General features: G+C 34.9%; 1 protein-coding gene across 2 annotated transcripts in view; it reads right to left on the bottom strand.

The window, feature by feature from the left end:
- The window catches only part of SLC26A7 (solute carrier family 26 member 7), a 142,809-nt gene that overhangs the window by 5,149 nt on the left and 115,258 nt on the right, over positions 1-22,402 (bottom strand). For both annotated transcript variants that reach the window (XM_063643423.1, XM_055286732.2), the window contains exons 14-15: positions 19,725-19,773; positions 239-339 (exon numbers count right to left, since the gene is read on the bottom strand). In XM_063643423.1, coding sequence (XP_063499493.1) covers positions 239-339; positions 19,725-19,773 — 150 coding nt within the window. The remainder of the gene's footprint in view (positions 1-238; positions 340-19,724; positions 19,774-22,402) is intronic.

The following is a 22,402-nucleotide window of genomic DNA, read 5'->3' as shown; positions in this document are numbered from 1 at the left end:
CTGACTACCCCATGCAAATATTCTTATCCCTGACCCTCACACATACAAACAACTAGAAGCTGAATAGGATCTCCTGAAAACAAATCTACAGTGATGGGAGGCAAAGTTCTACGTCCTTTGCAAATAATGGGGTGAGTATTGCAACAAGCAGGCTCAAGACTATGGAGAGAAGGTGGTGAAAACCCCTGTTACTGAACAAAAGGGAAGAAACAGTTTTAAACACAAGTTCCATAAATACCTCAACAAGCATGGAGACTCCAGAATAGTCAAAAAAGGTAAATCCACTGCAATCCAGGATTAAAGAACACTTCTCATTAGGGCAGGACTGTGAAGCTTCTTCTGTACGAGAAACAGAGACTTGAGTTAGGGAGAATTTTAAGAGATTTCTGCTGCTGGCTTTGTTGACTTGTGGGAGAGTAACAGTGGCCTCATGTTTAACAACAGTAATTCTAAACACTTCTAATTTTTACATTTTTCAGTAAATTATTAATTATTCCTGAACTCTCTGATTTTGTATTACTGGAATGCAATTTCAGGTGATTATGACATGACTCAAAGAAGAAGACAAAATAGGTTAATTACCAATATCATTTCATACATGGACAAACTGAGGTTGTTTAAAAGTTTAAATAATTTTTAAAGGATATCTGGCAAGTTAGTGCTAAACACAGACAAAAGCAAAGTCTCTAGACATTCTGAATAGTACCTTTTCCACAATATCACAATGTTTCCTTAATAGGTATGCCCAGAGTAGAGCCCTGCTTTGTGGTGCCTGAAGCGTATACAATTTTGGAATCACACTAAAAAAAAACCTCCATTGCTAGGGGTTGTCCCACAGCCTTGGAAGGGATCTATATGACAGGCCCTGAAAATTAAGCTTCATTCAGTTCATAGTAAATCGGCCTCTGAATCTACCTGATGAAAACAACAAGATTTTACTTAGGAGTTCATGACCTCTTTTTGATTGATATTCTTAGGGCCACGATTTCCTTACATGTTATGACCGATTTCTTAACAGTGACAGGCCACATTTGGGGTCCCTCCGAGGAGTGATGTGGCTCTCAGAGCAGATCACATATGCTGATTCCCCCACCACTGTAGGCAAAGTCTATCACTTAAATTCAAATTCATTAATTATTATGAAATTCCCTGAAAAAATAAATTCTTAATTTAAATAGCGTTGCCATTTAAAATATTCAAGGTTTTTCTGTATAGTGGCTACATAAAAGTGGGACTGTGGTTGTTTCTCAAGTTGGGAGAAAATATGAGGGAAATAGTGCAACTAAAAAAAAAATCCCGCTCGGGAGGCTGAGGCAGGAAAATGGCGTGAACCCGGGAGGTGGAGCTTGCAGTGAGCCGAGATCGCGCCTCTGCACTCCAGCCTGGGCAACAGAGTGAGACTCCGTCTCAAAAATAAATAAATAAATAAAATACTGCTTACAGATTAAAAAAAGCAGTGAAATAAAAAATGAACACTGAAAATTTATATATGACAGTAACTGTTAGGAAAAGGAGAAATGCTACAAAGTAATTTCTATGTATTTGAAAAGTGATAGGTATAAGACTTGGTTTTCAGTTTCATCTTTAGATCTATATTTATATTTATTAATCCAAGAACATGCTATTAACTGAATAATAACTATGTTATGTTTGTACTATGTTCAAGAAGGAGTGGATAATAACACTAAATAATCAGTAACTTTTAAGGAGTAATTTTTTTAAGGAATGGGTGATAACAAATATGAGTGAGGTCTTATTCTTTACTTTAGGAGCTTATAATACTTTTGAGTGTCAAGGATAGCAATGGTATATAAATGACATGATTAAAATGATAAAATGAGTAAAAATGTGAATTTACAAAACAGAGTAGTCTCTTTGGAGTAATCAGGGAAGGCTTAATGCAAAAAGCAGCCTTGCAGGATGTATCAGATTCCCAAAAGGAGAAGTAATGTAGACATGTACGCATTCTAACCATGTGGACAGCCTTAATCAAACACTAATGACAGCTTAAGATCTCAAACTCCCTCTGCTCCCATTCAACCATTTAATGAGGACCAACTATATGCCAGGTACTCCAGTAGTGCCTTCTGTTCTGCTGTTTCTCCCAGGGCAAGAGGGGCTAACTGGTTAGTGGACATTCAGGCTATGTTTCCATAGGCCTGAAATGGTAAACTAGAACCTCAAGCAAAATTGCAAATAGCCACAACATAGCTCATCTACTAACCACTCAACTGTAATCATTATCATTCATTATTAGCCTGATTAAACATAAAATTTACCTCTACTAATGCAGAGGCTTTTATTTATATTTTCAGTATAATATGCCCTGGCTTATTATCAGAAATAGGAAAGTATTAAGATTGCAGGAAATAGAAAAGTACCCTAAGCAGAGAGTACCTGTTCAAATCAACAGTGGGATGTTGACTGGTCATAAATACACTTTTGGAAATGTTCTATTAAATTTTCACAGTATAAAAGTCTCTAACAATTAAATATTAGGTAAACTTTCTGAGAAAACAAAAAATTTATATAATATACATAGGTAAAATATATATAAGGGAGTTAGACGTTTTCTTACAAAGTAAGATTTAAAAATTAGTAAGACTAATCATGTTTACAATGTATATTGGAGCTTAATATTTGAAAATTTCTTATGCTGACTTTTTCAAACTTTTTTTAGAAAATAAAATTTATATGGTTTCTTTAAAGTCAGTAATGAGTTGGGGCCAGATGATGCCAGTTCTTGAAAGTCAGTCGTGTATATATCTTCCTTGCTTAATGACAGCATGTTGGTAGCTTAAAATCAGTGATAGTGGAAATGTTTACACCATGGAAATTGGCAAATGCTACAGATCAGAACTTCTCCACCATCCGACCTTATATCCCCACTCCAAGAATCGTTTGTTATTCACCAGCATATCACTGCTTAAAGGTGGGTACTCTTATTAAATATAAAGAAAATCATCAGTAAGTTTTAAAAATCCAATGGCTTTGATTAAATGAAAGACTTAAACCACTGACATATTTGACAATACATCTTAAAATAACAATGATGACACAGATTGATATCAAATTTTGTCCTTTTTTATCCACTTATACAACCTTGTTCTTACCAAATGATACCTCTTTTATAAAATAGTACATATTTTAAAATAATCTGCAGTCTAAAATTATTTGTTCAAAATTTCCACAGAAAAAGTTAGCATTCATATTTAACTTAAATATTGATTTAATAAATTATGAATTTTTCTAAGATATTTAAGCCTTATTATTTATTTACTACCAAACATAATAGCAATGTCTATAAGACAGGCTTGCTAGAAAGAAACTGTAATCTGAAAGAATATTAGCAGTTGTTTTATTTGGAAAATATTTCAATGCATTGCTTTTCCTGGAAGATGCTTCGTAAATTATTATCTGTAACTGTCTGACATGAGTTCAATCATCCCTATCCACAGCCATGGCAAACACGGCTAATGAATTTTGATATTTTTTTCCACTGAGGTCAAACAAGACCTTACAATTTCCATCAATTCGGTGCTTCAGGAAGCCACTACTAGCTGATCAAAAACTTATTTGTCATTCTGAACTTAAAAAAAAATACAGTGAAAAACAATCTGTGTATATGTTACTTAGAGAAATTGATAACTGCATTTAATTGACTAGAACATGGTAATTAAAAGGTATTGAAAATTCTTAAACAAGTTTTTGTTCCTTTTCTATCCTACCATATTTCACTTCTAAATTGTACTTGCAATTTTCTTTATTTTCTTGTAATTATCTCATAATGTACATGATGATAGATTATTAACTCTGAAAGTGTTTGGGGCTTTATCAATAGTGATTTAAAAATGTCCCTTCCATTGTCTGAGAGTGAGTTCACGCCATTGTTTGCTTCGTCTTTATTTTTTTATCCAACTTCCTCTGTGCTATCCCTTTAATTGAAATATTTGTATATTTTCAGGCCATCCAAAAATAAAAATAAAGTAAAGCAAAACAACAGGCTCATGCCTTGTAGTTGTGGATAATAATTTAAGTAAGCTATTTTAAGAAAGGCAATTCATAATTTTCTTCTAAATGAAAAAACACAGTCTTAATGGTAAAGTTACCAATTCACCCAAATGAAAATTTAAATACAATGGACATTTCTAACATTTTTCCAAAAATAAGCGAAGTTTTCTTTTACACAGTATCCTTTCAGTTCTGCCGTTGCACTAATTTTATGGCTATAACCTTGTGTTCTAAACTCCTAAGTAAATCAACCAGAGCAATAAAAATCACATAATCCTAGAAAAGAGTAAAGTGAATGCACAGCTAATATCCTGCCTTAAGCAAAATGAGGTAAGCTAGGAGCATGTGCAAAGGAGACAACTAATCTATACCCATGTGGAATGTGGCAAATGATGGGCTTTATCTACAAAAAAACATTTCAGAAAGAAATTAACCATCAGGTGTGGGTAAGCAATTAACTCCAGACTGTGGAAGCCAGCTCTCTCCTGTGGAATATTCATTAACTTCTTTAATTAAAAAATATTCATAGTTGCATAATTTAAGAGTGCTTTTTATATACTTCAAAGATTCTTGACAGTCTGTGAGTAACTCATAATTTTTTAAAAGGAAGTATTTTCTGTTGATATCAATTAACTATTGAAAAGTAGATTTATATCTCAAATTTCTCAAGAAAATAAGAAGATACATATTTAAGACAAACCACAACATTGCCTTTGGAAAACATGTGCACATATTATTGAACATTTCTTTCCTTCTTTCTCTCCCTTCCTTCCTTCCTTCCTTCCTTCCTTCCTTCCTTCCTTCCCTCCTTCCTTCCTTCCTTCCTTCCTCCCAGCAGACAGCTAATATAGATGTATTGAGTGCCTACTCTAAGCACTGTCCTAGAAAATGTAAGTACAATGATGAACAAGGAAAACAGTGATCACTGCCCTCAACAGACTCACAGTCAGGTAGGGAAACTAGTCAGTTGAGCTAGTAAATTAAAGTGTGATGAGGGCTGGAGATGTGCAGAAAATGCTATGGAGATGAAGGAGACCTTGTGTGGTGGACAGAATAATGCCCCTTAAAGATGCACACATTTTAATCTCCAGAAACTGCGAATATGTTGCTTTACATGGCAAAAGGGACTTTACAGATTTGATTAATTTAAGGATGTTGAGATGGGCAGGTTATCCTAGATTTTTCAGGTAGGCCCAGTGTCATACAAGGAGACAGGAGGTTGGAGGTCAGAGAAGATGTGGTGACAGAAGAGACCACATCTCTTCTGAGATTTGAAGATGAGAGAGGAGAGATTTGACAATGTCACACTGGCAGCTTGCGAATGGAGGACAGGGCTATGACCCAAGGAATACAGATGGCCTCTGGAAGTTGGAAAGGGCAAGGAAATGAGTTCTCCTTTAGACCCTCTAGAAGGAATGCAGCCCTGCCAAAACTTGATTTTATCTCCAGACTCATTTCAGTGACTTCTGTCATCTAGAACTGTAAAATAACAAATCTGTGCTATTTTAAGCCACTAAACTTGTGGCAATTTATTACAGCAGCAACAGGAAACTAATATACCTGCATTATTTATTTGGGAAATGAGTAATAAGGATGGGAACTTGTTTAGATTTCAAGGTCTGTGATGGCAGAATTCATGTCTACTTTCCTCATCCTTGAATATCCAGCATTCATTGTTGTGCCCAGGATTTATTAGATGTTCAATATGTACAAGAAAGATTAACTGAGTGAACAAGAGCATGAATTAATGCAGGAGTGAATGGAAGAATGTGATGTGTTAGCTGAGACTTGATAATGATTGGAAGTTAAGTAGATGACTAGGCGGTGGAGGTAGACCCAGCAAGTCATAATGCTAAGAAAGACCTCAACAGAGTGCCTCTTGGTATTGACATAAACTGACTGAAGTGTTTTGGAGACTCAAACTACTAAAAGTGGTAATGGAAGATGTCTCTAAAAATTGAGAAATTTTTATTTTTACTAAGAGAAATCGCATGATTTCCATTTCATAATTTATGTAACCCTGCTTCATATATTTTGATTATTCTATCATGTGCTCAACTATAAATCTTTTCCTTCTGAAATGATTTTTAAGGGAGAGGGCTATTTTTAAATCTCTTCCTTCTTGCCCATTCCCTTACTCAGTTTATGTCTTTTCTTCCTTTAATCACTTCTAGATCTATTCTGTAGTCCCCAAAACCCACTTGATGTCTCCTGGATGACTTCATTTAGCTTAAGTTTACCATTGTCCTACCTAAACTCACTTTTCCTTTTAGCTGTTTTCCTGGCTTCCCCATTATTCCCAGTTTGAGAGTTTCAAAGTTTCAGAATCATCACTTGTATCGTTCTCTCCCTTACTCCAACTCCCAAACAGTTCCAGCTGGTGTTCATTACACTGCTGAAATCTCTTTTGAGTCCTTCGTCTCCATTTTCATAACCTTGTGACCAAAGAAGAGGAAGATAGAAACTTCACTCCTCTTCTCTAGATTATTATCACCCTATCATTCTTGCTTCCTTCCATGCAGGCTGCATTTAGACCAATCCTCTTGAATCTCAATTTTAAGTATCCCCTTTCATGTATACAGCCTACTTTCAACAGGGACTTAAGTCCTGCCTCTACTACCCCTAACTAGCTGCATGATCCAGAGCAAGTTAAGTCTCCCATATGGGCCTCAACTTCATCAGTAAAATGAAGAGTGTTCTGGTAATTATTTTAATTATTTTATAATGAAGAGCAGAGCATTTGCCTATTACCTGTTTTAGTTATTGAGAATAATGCCCTGTGAATTGCTATACAAATATTTTGTTCATTGGACAATGAAGGATAATACAATGGAAATTAAAAATGCATTATTTACCTTAAAATCTAGTTAGGAGTAAAATATGCATAAATAAAATGACTCTATAACCATATAGGCAACATGTGATTGATGAAAGCATGTGGCAATTTCTCTGTTTCACTATTACTATGAATTCAATTTTACAGGTGAAGATACTGAATCCCAGTCTGCACTTGACTGAGAATTCTTCTATATGGATCTAGTTGACTTTTTTCCCCCTAACAAGATTGAAAAGAAGTGTGTCTCTTCAATATATTATACTTCTCTATTAAACTTCAGAAAAACTATAAAATTTGGATTGGAAGAAAAGGGAGATGGTTCTAGTTATGAGAATCCAAATAGAGGCTTAGACTCAGAAATGATTAAGTTAGAAGTTGGAGCCATAAATGGATTTGTCTGGCTGGGACGGTGAGCTTGAATAATGTGTGGTAAGAAGGAAAGCAATTTGAAAGGATTAGGAAGCCTTTTAGGTGCCATGCTAGGGAGTAGTACTTGATCCTCAGAAGGAAACCACTATAATTTATTAAGAACAGAGGGATTTTTTAAAGTAGAAGTGATTTAACATTAATCTGTCATTATGTCACAGAATGAAATAAAGCTGGAATGGCAATTAGATCTCAGCTGCATGTCAACTCCACTTGTAGTAGCTTCTTACAACAATATGTTGAGAGGATTCTGAGGCTACTTTGGCTCATAGGAAAAAATGCCCTGATCTATTATTGTGTCTGGTATGCACATACATACTGGGTATTTTCTATCTATAGAATACAACAAAGGCTATCTCATAGCATAAGATAAAAAACAATATGAAGATAATACTAATTCATTTCGAACATAATTAAGGACAGAATCAGAGTCACAGAAGTAAAACTGTAAAGGTAATGAAACCAAGTTATAGGTTTCAGGGATTAAATTAAGATGTAAAATAAAAAATAAGCACAGTACACATAACTTCAGCATTTAAAGCATAGGAGAGTACAGCAGGGCATTACTTGAACAAGAGAGAGAGATAAGAGGACCGAGGAAACTTTGGAGGGGAGAGAAGGAGGATGTCAGAAGTGTTCTGATAAAGTATGTCTGACAAGTATCGAAGGGCCACTGGGTACCAAAGAGTTTCATGAGGACCCAGCAAAGGTGATCATGCCCATCAGCTACTGTTCTGTGCAAAGTGGGCCTGGTCAGGATGCAGAAGTAAGAAACTCCCTTAAAATTTTTTCAGTTCAGAAAGAGAGCAAGGCACTCAAGAAGTTAAATAAGTATTATTCTAGTACTACATAAGTGTTCTCTGAGAGCACAGGGCAGGTAAAAGTAAATTTGCCACAATAAACTAGAAAAGACCAGAAAAGCTGACATCTGAGATGCATCCATATTAATGTGGGTCCATGCAGTTCATTCATATATTTATATTCTATTTTATTATGTCATATATTGATTTACAACATATTATATGCTGTAATTCAATTGATATTATAATATGTATTTTATCCTCTTACAAAACATTGTACGTATTATTTGTCCATTGTACTGCTAATGGGTGTTTTGTGTATTTCCAGTTTTGGGGGATTAATAAGCAATTTTATGAAAAATCTTGTAACTCCTCCAGATACAAATATTAAGAGATTCTTTTTTAATTGTCTTAGAAGTGCAAAAATTAATATAATTCAGGTTTTTAATTCATCTAAGTTTATATGAATGAAATTAGAACCTTACTATATGTTTTTATTTGTCTTGCTTTTTTCCCCAACATTGTTTATATGATGTATATAATTTTCACTATTATGTGAGTATAACATATAACAAATATATTAAGTAAAAACTCAATTGTGTAAATATGTCACAATTTATATGTACCTGCTGCTTTAGTTGGACACGTGAGATATTTCCAGGTTTGGACAGTTACAAACAATGTTGTTGTGAATATTCTTGTTTGTGTATTTTGCTGCACATAAATTATCATTTCTTCAGGATGTACAACTAAGAGCAGAATTGCTGATCACAGGATATGTGTATCTTCAACTTTATAAGACATTGCCAAGCCGTTTTCCAAGGTGGAAGCACAGATGGTAATCAGAAAATGCAAAATCCGAAATGCTCCAAAATCCAAAACTTTCTGAATGTCAACATGACATCATAAGTTACCTTGAACACATCATTTTACTATCTTAATGGTATGTCATAATTGTTACTGTTCAGTACTTACATGTGGATAAATGTAAGAAAATGATTGCTTATTGGTAGCATATAAATTCAATCAGGAGTGATGGTAATGCCAAACAACCAGAGATGATTGTCCACATCATTTGCTTTCTGATGGTTAAATGCACATAAACTTTGTTTTATGCCCAAAATTATTTAAAATATTGTATAAAATTACCTTCAGACTATGTGTATAGGGTGTATATAAAACATATAAAACATAAATTAATTTCGTGTTTAGAGTTGGGTCGCATTCCCAAAATACCTTATAATGCATAAATATTCCAAAATCCAAAGAAATTCAAAATATAAAACACTTCCGGTCATAAACATTTGAGATGAGTGATACTCAACTTGTAAGAGTTTATACTACCACCAACATTGAAGGAGACTTTTTGTTGCCCTATATCCTCACCAATCCTTGGTATTGTCAGATTTTTCCATTTTGACCAATATCATACATATAGAGTTATTTAATTTGCATTTCCCCAATAATAGCTGTGAATAATAATAGTGAAGTCAAGCATATTCCTATATGTATATATTTTAGTAACTTAGAAAATGTCCCTTTATGTGAAATGCCTGTTCATGTTTTTTGCTTATTTTTCTATTGAGTTGTCTGCCTTTTTTCACTCGTTGATTTGTAGTAGAAAGCAGTCCTTTCTGCATTTTGTAAGTTACATCTATCTTCTTCCACTCTGACTTATTTTTTCATGTTTATATAGTGCCTTCTGGCAAACAAAAGTTCTTAAAAATAATATAGTGAAGTTTAATAATCATTTTCTTTATGCTTAATGCTTTATATTTCTTGTTTTAAGAAAATTTACTTATTCCAAGGTCTTTTAAGATATTTTCCTATATGCTCTTCTAAGTTTACATTTTGTCTACTATATTGAAATTGATCTACCTCATACATATGTGTGGTATGGTGTGGATTAGTGGCCTAATTTCATTCATATAGATACATAATTGTCTCTGCATTATTTATCATCAAGACTGTCCTTTCCCATTGCTCTATAGTGCCATTTTTGTCATAAATAAAACAGCAATACATGTGAGGGTTTTCCACCTCTGAGCTCTCTATTCTGTCATATTGACCTATTTATTTCTGATCTAATACTATACTGCAGTAATTATTAGAGCTTTATGATACATCTTGATGCTAAGAGGACATACCCTTCATTTGTTCATATTTTTCAAGTGTCTTGACTATTCTTGGCCATCTGCATTTTTATTTAAAAAATTAAATAAGCTTGTAAAAAGATATTAAAATATTCTATGGTAACTTTACTTGATATTAAATATAAATCTATAAATCAGTTTTAGAAATTGTGCTTTTTGATATCAAGTATTCTAATCAATGGGCATTGTGTTTCCCACCATTTATTTATAAATATTTACTTGCTACAGGTATTTTTAATGTCTCATAATAAAGTTGTACATCTTCATCCTGTGTAGGTCTATACATTTTTATTTAAATTCACTTCTAAGATTTGATAATTTTTTAAAGATACTGTAAATGGTAACTTTTATGTATTTTCTCTTTGATGCTAGTATATTGAAACAAATTGATTTTATATTGATTATGAATTACAGGAAACTTTTAACTTCTCATTAATTCAAATACAGTGTATTGTTTTTATATTTTAAATATACAATTATTTCATGTGTGAATGATATGAGTTTTCCTCTTTTCCTTTTAATTGTTACATGTTTCCAAATATATGGTAGTTTTGGGGTTATATTTTTGTTGTAAATTTCTTTCTGTTAAATATTTCCAACTTAACTGAATTTTGGACAGAAACCTGCCTGTATAATTTTCATTATTTGAAATGTGTTGAAACTTGTATAATGACCCAGTGTATGGTCATGAGACAGACAGTAAGACTCAGGGCTCTCCTAGCTGGTATCTGAGAGAGAACACAACAGCCCAAGTTTAGTGTCCAACCAGATCTTCAGCCAAAGATGATAATCCTAATTAAGTTCTTCAGAATAGTTTCCCCTTTTCCCAGACCTTTAGCAAGATGCTTCTGAATCATTCTCACATTTATTACACATATATATACCTAATAAATATATCAATTTAATATATAAATACATATAAAATTATGATATATTTATATATACTTTATATTATATTATATATTATTTATATAAATATATAATTATACATTATAATATAATTATAGATTTCATTTCTTTCTTGTCTCTTTTTCTCTCTTACCAAGGAGTGATGCTAATATTATATACCATATGACCCTATATAATCCTAACAAGGGTTTAGGTAATGATTTGGACCTCAGTGATTCTGCCTTCATTTTTCCTGCTCTCTCTCCCTTGTTTGCTCCCTTTTTTCCATTTATTCATTAATTGACCATCTATTAAGTTTTTGTGCCTAGTGATAAAGCCATAATAGTAACAAATACCAAATTCTTTGGGAAATAATGTTAAATGAAAGAGACAGTCAATGGGAAAAGAAAAATAGTGAAGACTTGAGAAATAAGGCAGTAACCATGCCATTCTTGCTTTCTAAAAATATTTGTATTTCGTTTTTTTCAAGATGGCTGACTAGGGACATCAGATACCAGTTCTTTTCAAAAACTAGGTCAAAGTTGTTGGTGAATGGGCATGTCCTAAATGGAATATTGAGGGAAGAGAGCCAGGACCTGTCAGAAATCCCAATGGAAGAAGCAGGGTTGCACACACAAAAAAAGCAGCAAAGTCTGAGAGATTGGCAGCCGAGGAACTCAGAGTTCACGGAAAACATAGGTGGGGGTGATTCTCTATTCCCCTCACCCCTGCGACAATCTGCAGACTACCAAACTCTTAGGGAGTCCCTCTGCTCTTGTGACTGTGCAATGCTGTTGGTGGCAACTTGAGAACTTCTCAGGGTCAAAGAACCAGGTGACCAGCTCACACATGTGTGCCCTCACTCTCCTCAGACCTAAGCTAAGATGGCACCATACTAATTCTGCACCTAAGGTGGACTTCTGCCCTGCCAGAAGATTCTCTGTCCTTGAGTCCCTGCACCACCAGACTGCCCGCAAACATCTCCTACAACCCGCTCTGACTTTGGCAGGTGCAGAGGACCAATGGGTCCCAGGGGAGCTTTCAGACCTCTGGAGATCTAACTTTCAGCCACTTCTATGGGTGGGCACTCAGCTCACCAAAGCCCCCCTTGGGACAAAGGAAACAGATGTGGTACGAATCACTGAAGGGGGGCAGCACCAGCAGCCAGGAACAGACATGGAGAGGTGATCATGTTCCACTCCCCTCATCCACTATTGCAGACTCAGAAGAGGTTCTCCCTGCTGGGGGCTGGTATGTATGAAGGAAAGCACTTGGAGAAAGTGCTTTTCATGGCAGTTCCACCACCATTGAAAGTGAACCCTCCCTGTTTGGGATTGCACAATGAGCAGGGACCAACTTCTCCTTCCTATACAGAACAGCAGCAGCCCTGCAATGGAGGACATAAGCTACAGAGTTGTCTGCTCTGGACTGGGGAAGGTGGTTCTGCCCTGAGTTGGTTTTAGTGGGAGTGGACAGAGGGCTTCATCCACAGTCTGCAGCCATTTTGCAGCCATGAGCCAAAGGACAAAGTCTATATAAACTGAAGGTCATGAGTCCTGAGGAAGGGGTGCTATAGGGAGGTAAACTGCATTCCTGCCAGCTCAGCATGAGAATCTGGTGCTCGCCCCACTGCCCCTTCCCTGGAGACCTACTCACAGCCCAACATGATCTCCCCTTGCCATCCTCCCCTGAGACTGAGTGCTTCCACTCATCAGCCTCCTGGGCAGTGAGCCAGCTCTTACTCTTAAATATCACCTACTGGACTGGAGCCTGAACTGCCCCACAAAATAAAAACTTGCTGCCAGAAGGACATAGTGATAGTGCAGGAGAAAAGCTACCTGAGATCTCTGCACCCTCAGCCCTGCAGAAGATACTGTTTTGGCTCTTACATTCGATATATCACTACAACAGGCAGCATCTGAGAAAGCCAGTGCACAGAAGCTGTCCACAACCAAGGAACTCATGCAGAACCTTTCCCTGAAAGCAGCCAGAAATGAAGCCAAAGGATTGTAAAAAACATATACTGCAGTATACCCTCAAGGGATAAAAGAGTGAAAAATGTAAAAGTCCCATCCAAATTATATAAAATTCAAAAATAAGCAAGAGCTCCTTCAGATGAGAAGGAATTAGTGAAAGAACTACTGCAGTACAAAGAGACAGAGTGTCTTAACACCTCCAAAGGATCAAACTAGCTTTCTAGCAATTGATTCTAACCAAAAGGAAAAGTTGGAAATGGCAGATAAGGAATTCAAAATGCAGATTCCAAAGAAACTCAGTGAGATCCAGAAGAAAGTTAAAAATCTGCACAAAGAAACCAGAAAACAATTCAGGATTTGAAAGATAGCTATATTTTTATAAAAGCCAAATAGAACACCTAGAATTAAACAACTCACTAGAGGAATTTCAAAACACATTTGAAAGCTTTAATAATATACCAGAAAAAAAGAATAAATAATTTTAGACTTTGAAGACTAGTCTTTCAAATTAACCCAGACAGAAAAATAAAGAAAAAGATATTTTAAAAATCAAACAAAGCCTTTAAGAAATTTGAAATTATGTAATACAACTAAACCTATAACTTACAGGCATACCTGAGAGAGAAGAAAAAGTAAGCAATTTGAAAAACATATTTTAGCGAATAATTCAGAGAAATGTCTTTTATCTTGCAGGTGAGGTAATTATCCAGATACAAGAAATTAAGAAAACACATGTGAGATACTGTAGAAGAAGACTTCACTGAAGCAGAGTCATCAGACTATCCAAGGCCAACATTGAAAAAAAAAAACAAAACTTAAAGGCAGCTAGAGAAAAGGGCTAAATTACCTATAAAGGAAATCCCACTACACTAACAGTAGACTTCTCAGAAGAAATATTACAAGCCAGAAGAGTTTGCGCTCTGTTTTTAGCCTTCTTGAAGAAAAAAAAAAATGCCAGCCAAGAATTTTATATTCTATCAAACTAAGTTTCATAAAAGAAGGAGAAATAGTCTTTCTCAGACAAGGAAATGCTAAGGACAACCAGACCAGCCCTACAAGAAATGTTCAAAAGAGTTCTAAACATGAAAATGAAAGGACAATACTTGCTACCATGAAAGCATATTATGTACAAAGTTCACAGATTTTATAAAGCAATTACACATTTGAGACTACAAAGCAACTACATAACAACACTATGACAGGAACAAAACCTCACATATCAGTATTAACCTTGAATATAAAAGGCATAAATGCTCCACTTAAAAGATATGGCTTGGCAAAATGGATTTATTTTTAAAGACCCAGCCATCTGCTGCCTCCATAGCCTCATTTTTTGTGTAATGACACTCACAGGCTCAAAGCAAGAGGGTGGAGAAAGATCTATCTCACAACTGAAAAACATAAAAGAACAGGAGTTTCTATTCTTGTACCAAATAAAACAGACTTTAAACCAACAATGGCAAAAGAAAAAAGAAAGAAAGACAAAGAAGGGCCTTATGTAATGATAAAGGTTTCAATTCAGCAAGATTTAACTACCCCTAAATATATATGCATCAAACACTGAAGCACCCAGATTTATAAAATGAATACTACTAGACCTAAAAAAAGAGACAGTGGCCAAATGATAATAGTGGGGGACTTCAATATCCCACTGGCAGCACTAGAAAGATCACTGAGGCAGAAAACTAACAAAGGAATTCTGGATTTAAATTGGATTCTTGACTGGATAGACCTAATAGACAGCTACAGAACATTTCACACAACAAGCACAGAATATACATTTTTCTCATCTGCAAATGGAACATTCTGTAAAATTGACCACATGCTTGATCATAAAGAAAATCTAAATAAATTCCAAAAAAATCAAATCATATCAAGCATCTTTTTGGAACACAGTGGGATAAAAGTGTAAATCAATACTAAGAGGAACTCTCAAAATCACACAAGTACATGGAAATTAAGCAGCTGGCTCCTGAATGGCTTTTGAGTAAACAATGAAATTGAGGTATAAATCAAAATTATTTTTGAAACAAATCAGTATAGAGATACAACATAACAAACCTCAAAGATACAGCAAAAAAAAAAAAAAAAGTGTTAAGAGGTAAGTTTACAGCATTAAGTATCTACATCAGAAAGATAGGAAGATCTCAAGTTAACAGCCTAACATCACACCCAAAGGACCTAGACAAATAAGAACAAATCAAACCCAAAGCTAGCAGATGAAAATAAATAACAAAAATGAGAGTACAACTAAATGAAATTGAGACAAAAAAAATACCAAGGAGAAATGAAACAATGGTTCTTTGAAAGGCTAAACGAAATTGATAGACTATTAGCTAGATAAACCAACAGAAAAAAAGAGAGAAGATTCAAATAAGCACAATGAGAAATGGTAAAGGTGACATCACAACTGATAGCACAGAAATCCAAAAGATCTTCAGAGACTACTGTGACTATCTCTATGCACACAAACTAGAAAACAAAGAGGAAATGGATAAATTCCTGGAAACATACAACCTCCCAAGTTTGAACCAGGAAGACATTGAAATCCTAATCAGACCAATAAAGAATTATGAGATTTATTCAGTAATAAAAAAAAAATCTACCAACCAAAAAGAAGTCCAGGACCAGATGGATTCACAGGCGAATTCTACCAGACATACAATGAAGAGCTGGTGCCAAGCTCATTGAAACTATCACCAAAAATTGAGGAAGAGAGAGTCCTCTCTAACTCATTCTTTGAAACCAGTGTCATCCTGATGCCAAAATCTGGTAAGGACACAATAAAAAAGTAGTACTAAAGGCCAATATCCCTGATGAACAAAGACACAAAAATTTTCAACAAAATACTAGCAAAGTGAATGCAGCAGCACATCAAAAACAAAAATTCATTATGGTCAAGTGGGTTTTATTCCAGGGACACAAGGATGGTTCAACATTTGTAAATCAATAAATGTGGTTCACCACGTAAACAGAATTAAAAACAAAAGCCATGTGATTATCTTAATAAATTCAGAAAAAGTATTCAATAAAATCCAACATCCCTTCATGACACAAACCCTCAACAAATTAGGTATCAAAGGAACATACATCAAAATAATAAAAGCAATCTACAACAAACCCATCTCCAAAATCATATTGAATGGGCAAAGACTGATAGTATTCCCCTTAAGAACTGGAACAAGACAAGGATGCCCACTCTCACCACTCCTATTCAACATAGTACTGGAAGTGCTAGCCAGAGAAATCAGGCATGAGAAAGAAATAAAAAATATCCAAATAGGAAGAGAAGAAGTCAAACCATCTGTCTTCACAAATGATACAATTCTATACCTAGAAAACTCTAAAGACTCTACCAAAAGGTTTCTAGAACTAATGAATGACTCAGTAAAGTTTCAGGATACAAAATTAATGCACAAAATCTGTTGCATTTATGTACACCAACAAAGCTGAAGCTGAAAGACCAAATCAAGAACTCAATCCTATTTACAACTGCCACAAAAAAATAAAATACCTACGAATACATTTACACAAGGACGTGAAAGGCCTCTATGAGTAGAACTACAAAACACTGATGAAAGAAATTGCAAATGACACAAGCAAATGGAGAAACATCCCATGGTCATGGAAATGAAGAATCCATGTCATTAAAATTACTACCACTCAAAACAATCTACAGATCCAATACAATTCCTAACACATTATATCATTTTTTACAGAAATAGAAAAAATAATTCAAAACTTCATATGGAACCAAAATAGAGCTAAAATAGGCAAAGCAATCCTAAAGGAAAAAGAATAAAGCTGGAAGCTTCACATTATCCAACTTCAAACTATACTACAAGGCTATAGTAACCAAAAAAGCATGGTACTGGTACAAAAACAGATACATAGATCAATGGAACAGAATAGAGAATCCAGAAATAAATCCACCTACCTATAACCAATTGATCCTCAATGATATTAACAAATATTAAAAATGAAGAAAGGACTGCTTATTCAAAAATGGTGCTGGGAAAACTGGCTAGCCACATGCAGGCAAATGAAACTACACCCTTACTTCCATCATATACAAAAATTAACTCAAGATGGATTAACGACTTAAATATAAGACCTGAAACTATAAAAATTCTAGAAGAAAACCTAGGAAAAACTCTTCTGGACATTGGTGTAAGCAAAAGATTTATGACTATGATCTCAAAGCAAATGCAACAAAAACAAAAGTAGACAAATGGGGCTTAGTTAAACTAGAGGCCTTCTGCACAGCAAAAGAAACAACCAACAGATTAAACAGACAACCTAGAGAATGGGAAAAGATATGTACAAACCACGCATCCAACAAAGGACTAACATTTAGAATCTATAAGGAATTTGAATTCCAATGAGAAAAAGAAAATAACCCCACTAAAAAGTGAGCAAAGGACATGAACAGACACTCCTCAAAAGAAGACATACATGCGACCAACAAACATGAAAAAATGGTCAACATCCTTAATCATCAGAGAAATGCAAATCAAAATCAAATGAGATACCATCTCACACCAGTCAGAAAGGCTATTATTAGAAAGTCAAAAACTAATAGAGGTTGGTAAGTATATGGAGAAAAGGAAATGCTTACATACTGTGGGTGGGAATGTAAATTAGTTCAAACTCTGCCCTCCACCATGGAGAACAGTATGGAGATTTCTCAAAGAACTAAAAATAGAACTACCATTCAACCTAGCAATCCCATTACTGGGTATCTACCCAAAGGAAAAGAAATCATTTTATCAAAGAAACTCCTGCAGTCTTATGTTTATCACAGTACTATTCACAATAGAAGTCATAGAATCAACCTAAGTGGACTGGATAAAGAAAATGTACTATATATACACCATGGAATATTACATAGCCATAGAAAAGAATGAAATTATGTCTTTTGCAGCAACATGGATGGAGCTGGAGGTCATTATTTTAAGTGAATTAATTCAGAAATAGAAAACCAAATACCACATGTTCTCACCTGTAAGTGGGAGCTAAGCAATAAGTACACATGGACATATAAATGGAAATAATAGACACTGGGAACTCCAAAAGTAGGGAGGATAGGAGATGAGGAGAAAGTTGAAAAACTACCTATTGGGTACTATTTTCAATATACCAATGTAATCAACCTGCACGTCTCCCCTGAATCTATAATAAAATAAAAATTATTTAAAGTAAATTTTAAAAAGATCCATAATTGACTTCCCCTTATTAATAAGAAAAAGGGAAGTTAAAAAATCCAGTTTTCACCCTGAATTTTCAGCATCGACCTATTTCTTCAAACTTGTGATCTAATAACAGAAAAATGTATAATGCTATTTCATTCTTTCAAAAATCATGTTATTTCTTTAGCTCCATGCTAAAAAGAGCATAGTTATTTTGAGGCATATGTTTAAAGTAATAGATGTCATTCCATTAGTAACTTTTTAAAAAATCTAACACATTTGTAACTAAAATTATTTCCAAAAATTCAAAATAAAAAGTAATACAACTAGATATTTGTCAAAGATTTCCAATAAAAATCACTTTTATCTCCACCTACTTAGAAGAAATTGGCTAAGCAAATATTGCATGACACAAAAAATAAAAGACTTTTGTATAACCTTTTATATTAAATAAGTCACAATTATGAATAATTTAACTACATTGATGCTTTAATCTTAGTAAATATCAAATTAAAAGATAAATATACAAATTTGTTTCAATTCAACTCTTGTTATCATTTAGTTATAATATCACAATGCTTCTCATTCATATTTTCTTGTATATCTTTTAATTTTCTCTATACTGAGACAACGATCACATCAATTTACGAGTTTGCAAAGAAAGATAATTAAACTTCTAGAGAACATTGACCTGGTAATTTAACAAGCATCCACCATCAAAACATTTGTTCTTGTCACCTGATTTTTCAGGTAAATCTGAACATGTAATAGCTTTAAACTGCTGGTTTGTTTTGGGTGGAGATCCAAAATGTATTCAAAGATATATTTCATGATAAATCCTCATCCATATTAAAACTACACTAATGCCATGAATTTCAATTTGTGGTTCAAATGTTTAAGTAAATGAAAAGAAGGAGAGGAAAGGGGAGAGAAAAGGAAAAGCGGTGGGAGAGGAGGAAGAAGGAGAGAGAAAAGGAGAGAGGAGGGAAGAAGAAAAGAAAGAAAATGGGAGGAGGAGATTGAAGAGAGAACAGGGAAGAGGAAGAAGGACAGAGAAAAAGGAAGAAAAGAATGAAGAGAGAAAGGAGGAGAAAATAGGAAAAAAAAGGAGGAAAGAAGAGAGAGGAGGAAGAGAAAGAAGACTAGAAGTGAAGAGGAGAGGGAGAAGACAGGAGAGGAGGTGGAAGAAAGGGAAGGGAGAAGGAGCCAAATGGCTAAATCTATTTTCTGCAGATAAAAGTATTAGTGCTTATTTGGTAACATAAGCTTAAGCTAAAGCCAGTAGAAGGGAGGAGGAGAGTAGAGGGAAGAGGAAAATTAGGAGAAAAGAGGAAGAAGAACAGAGGAGGGAGGCAGATGAGGAGGAGAAGGGGAAGAAGATTTTATTCTCTGGTCTATATTCAAGGTAAACACTTAGATTTTCTTTTTCCTTAAAGCTAACTCACCATTGCAGTTGCCATTGGATAGGGAATTGAGCAACGTGTTTTGTTCACACTAAAATAAAAACAAACGTAAAGAAGAAAAATGTTATAAAATTTTACTTCTGTCTGAAAAAAATCACATAATTCTTTTATTTATAAAGAATAACAAAAAAACTCATCTCCAAAATTGTTTTTCACTAGCATATTTTTCAGAATAATGTATAAAACAATGAAATAATAAAATAATTAATTCTAAGTATATAGCAATTCAGTAAATAATTTATGTTATCAGTCAGACTGTCTTCTTTAGAATATTTTCTGCAAGACTAAGTTTGTTTTGATTTTGGATTAGAAGTTAAACATTTGCACATTTTTTAAGTAGCATATTCAATCAGAAATCATCTTTATTAACATTGCATTTTAAGAGGGAGAACCACTTATCATATATACTACCACTACATGAAAATGCTGGATTAAAAAAAAAAAACAGCTCTGTATCCTACAGTTAATCTTGTCTGACAATAATTGATGCCTCTAAGGAGATCATCTGCTGTCTACTTCTCAAATAATGTATTATTGCTATTTTTGTTAATCATGATAATAGCAGTTGATATTTCTTCACTCCTCACTATATGCCAAGGACTTCACACTAATCATTTAATCATCAGAACAAGCATATGAAGTTACAAATTTTATTTTTTATATGAGAGAGTCAAAGATTAGAAAGGTTAAACAACTTCACCAAAGTCACAAAACTAGTAAGAGCATGGGTTAAAACCAAAGTTCATGCCCTTCCAATTCCAAGCCTCTTGTTCCCAACCACTACATCACACTGCTTCTCTCGCGAGATCAGTTTTTATCTTAAAGGCTGACTAGAGAACCTGTGTTTTCTCTTCTTTATGGCCAGTGCTACAGCTTATGTATTTTAAGCCTGACTCTTAGAGTTATCAGCTACACAATTTCCATCTGGTTATTTTATCTCTCTCTATTTCTACCTCCCTTTTTATGTAACATTCAGGTAATGCCACTTACATCTCAGGGCTGGTGATGATTAAGTTAGCCTGATTAAAGGGACTGGCCCCTGAGAGATATTCAGTGAACTTGAGTTTCCTTTCCCTCCTCTTAAAAATACCTCATCTAGGCCGGGTGCTGTGGCTCACGCCTGTAATCCCAGCACTTTGGGAGGCCGAGGTGGGCGGATCACGAGGTCAGGAGATCGAGACCATCCTGGCTAAAATGGTGAAACCCTGTCTCTACTAAAAATACAAAAAAAAAATTAGCCAGGCGTGGTGGCATGCGCCTGTAGTCCCAGCTACTCGGGAGGCTGAGGCAGGAGAATGGCGTGAACCCAGGAGGCAGAGCTTGCAGTGAGCCAAGATCGGGCCACTGCACTCCAGCCTGGGCAACAGTAAGAGACTCTGTCTCAAAAATAAATAAATAAATAAAAATTAATAAATAAATACCTCAACTGAAATCTCCCGTGCAAAAGAATTTCAAAATAATTTATGTAGATATTCGACCCTTAAGGTGGTGGATCGTAATTCCACGCTGCTTAAGTATGGGCTGCACACAGTGACTTTCTTCCAGAGAGCACAGAATAGAGAGAATGGAATCACTTCACAGTGTAGAAACCTGGCAAACACTCCCTTACCCAGGTGATCAAGGTAGAGTTAAACAAGTTGATAAATCATGTTGATTGTGGGTACCCTTGATACAGTGTGATGAGAAGGGCACTTTACCTCTTTAGTTTTCCTCACAAAAGGGGCCCACTCTTAGAAGGGTCTCCCATCTGGTTTAATGATATTCTGTCACCATCTTGAAATCCTTAATAATTGTTGAACAGGAGACCTCACATTTTCATTTTGCACTGGGCCCCTGTAAATTACGTATCTGATCCTGTATATAAGGCTTCTATGGTACAAGTTAGGGTAAGGCCCAAAGGCAGAAGTGTGAAGCTATAAGAGACAGGAATGTGGTTCAGGACAGCTCCTAAGACATCAGAAATGGGAGGGTCAAGATCTTCTATGTACCTAAATGACTGGGGGATAAGTAGCTCAAGGACACAAGAAAAAGAAGAGATCCTTGTGATCTAGAGGAGTCAAGGAAAGCTTCATGGAGACAGTAGTCAATCAAACTAATAATGCTAACTAAGATGTTATAGTGTTGAGTAGGCCAAACACTATTCTAAGTGCTTTGCCTTTATTAACTCATTTAATCCTCTCAGTTACATGTGAGAAAACTGAAGAACAAAGATTCAACAACTCAAAGTTCCACAGCTAGTAAGTGGCATACCCAGGCAGCTTGGCCTCAAAGTTCACACTCCTAACATTACAGAGGGCTTAAGGATTCAAATGATAATAGATAGCTTATTTATATTAAATCATATTGATGCACATTTGATTCAATATCACTGTTAATTGACAGTATAAATGGAGATAAAGAATTCTGGAATGTTATAATAATATTATTAAAATGATTGCAACAGTTTATGCATCTCTGAAGTCATTTATCATATTCTATCACGTTTAGAGTTAGATCTAATGCCTTTTTTTGGTTTAAAAAAAAGATCCTTTCGGCCGGGCGCAGTGGCTCATGCATATTGTAATCCCAGCACTTTGGAAGGCCGAGGCGGGTGGATCACGAGGTCAGGAGACTGAGACCATCCTGGCTAACACCATGAAACCCCGTCTCCATTAAAAATA

This window comes from Symphalangus syndactylus, chromosome 7 (assembly GCF_028878055.3).
Source record: "Symphalangus syndactylus isolate Jambi chromosome 7, NHGRI_mSymSyn1-v2.1_pri, whole genome shotgun sequence".
NCBI lineage: Eukaryota > Metazoa > Chordata > Mammalia > Primates > Hylobatidae > Symphalangus > Symphalangus syndactylus.
This window is presented reverse-complemented; position numbering and strand designations above follow the sequence as displayed.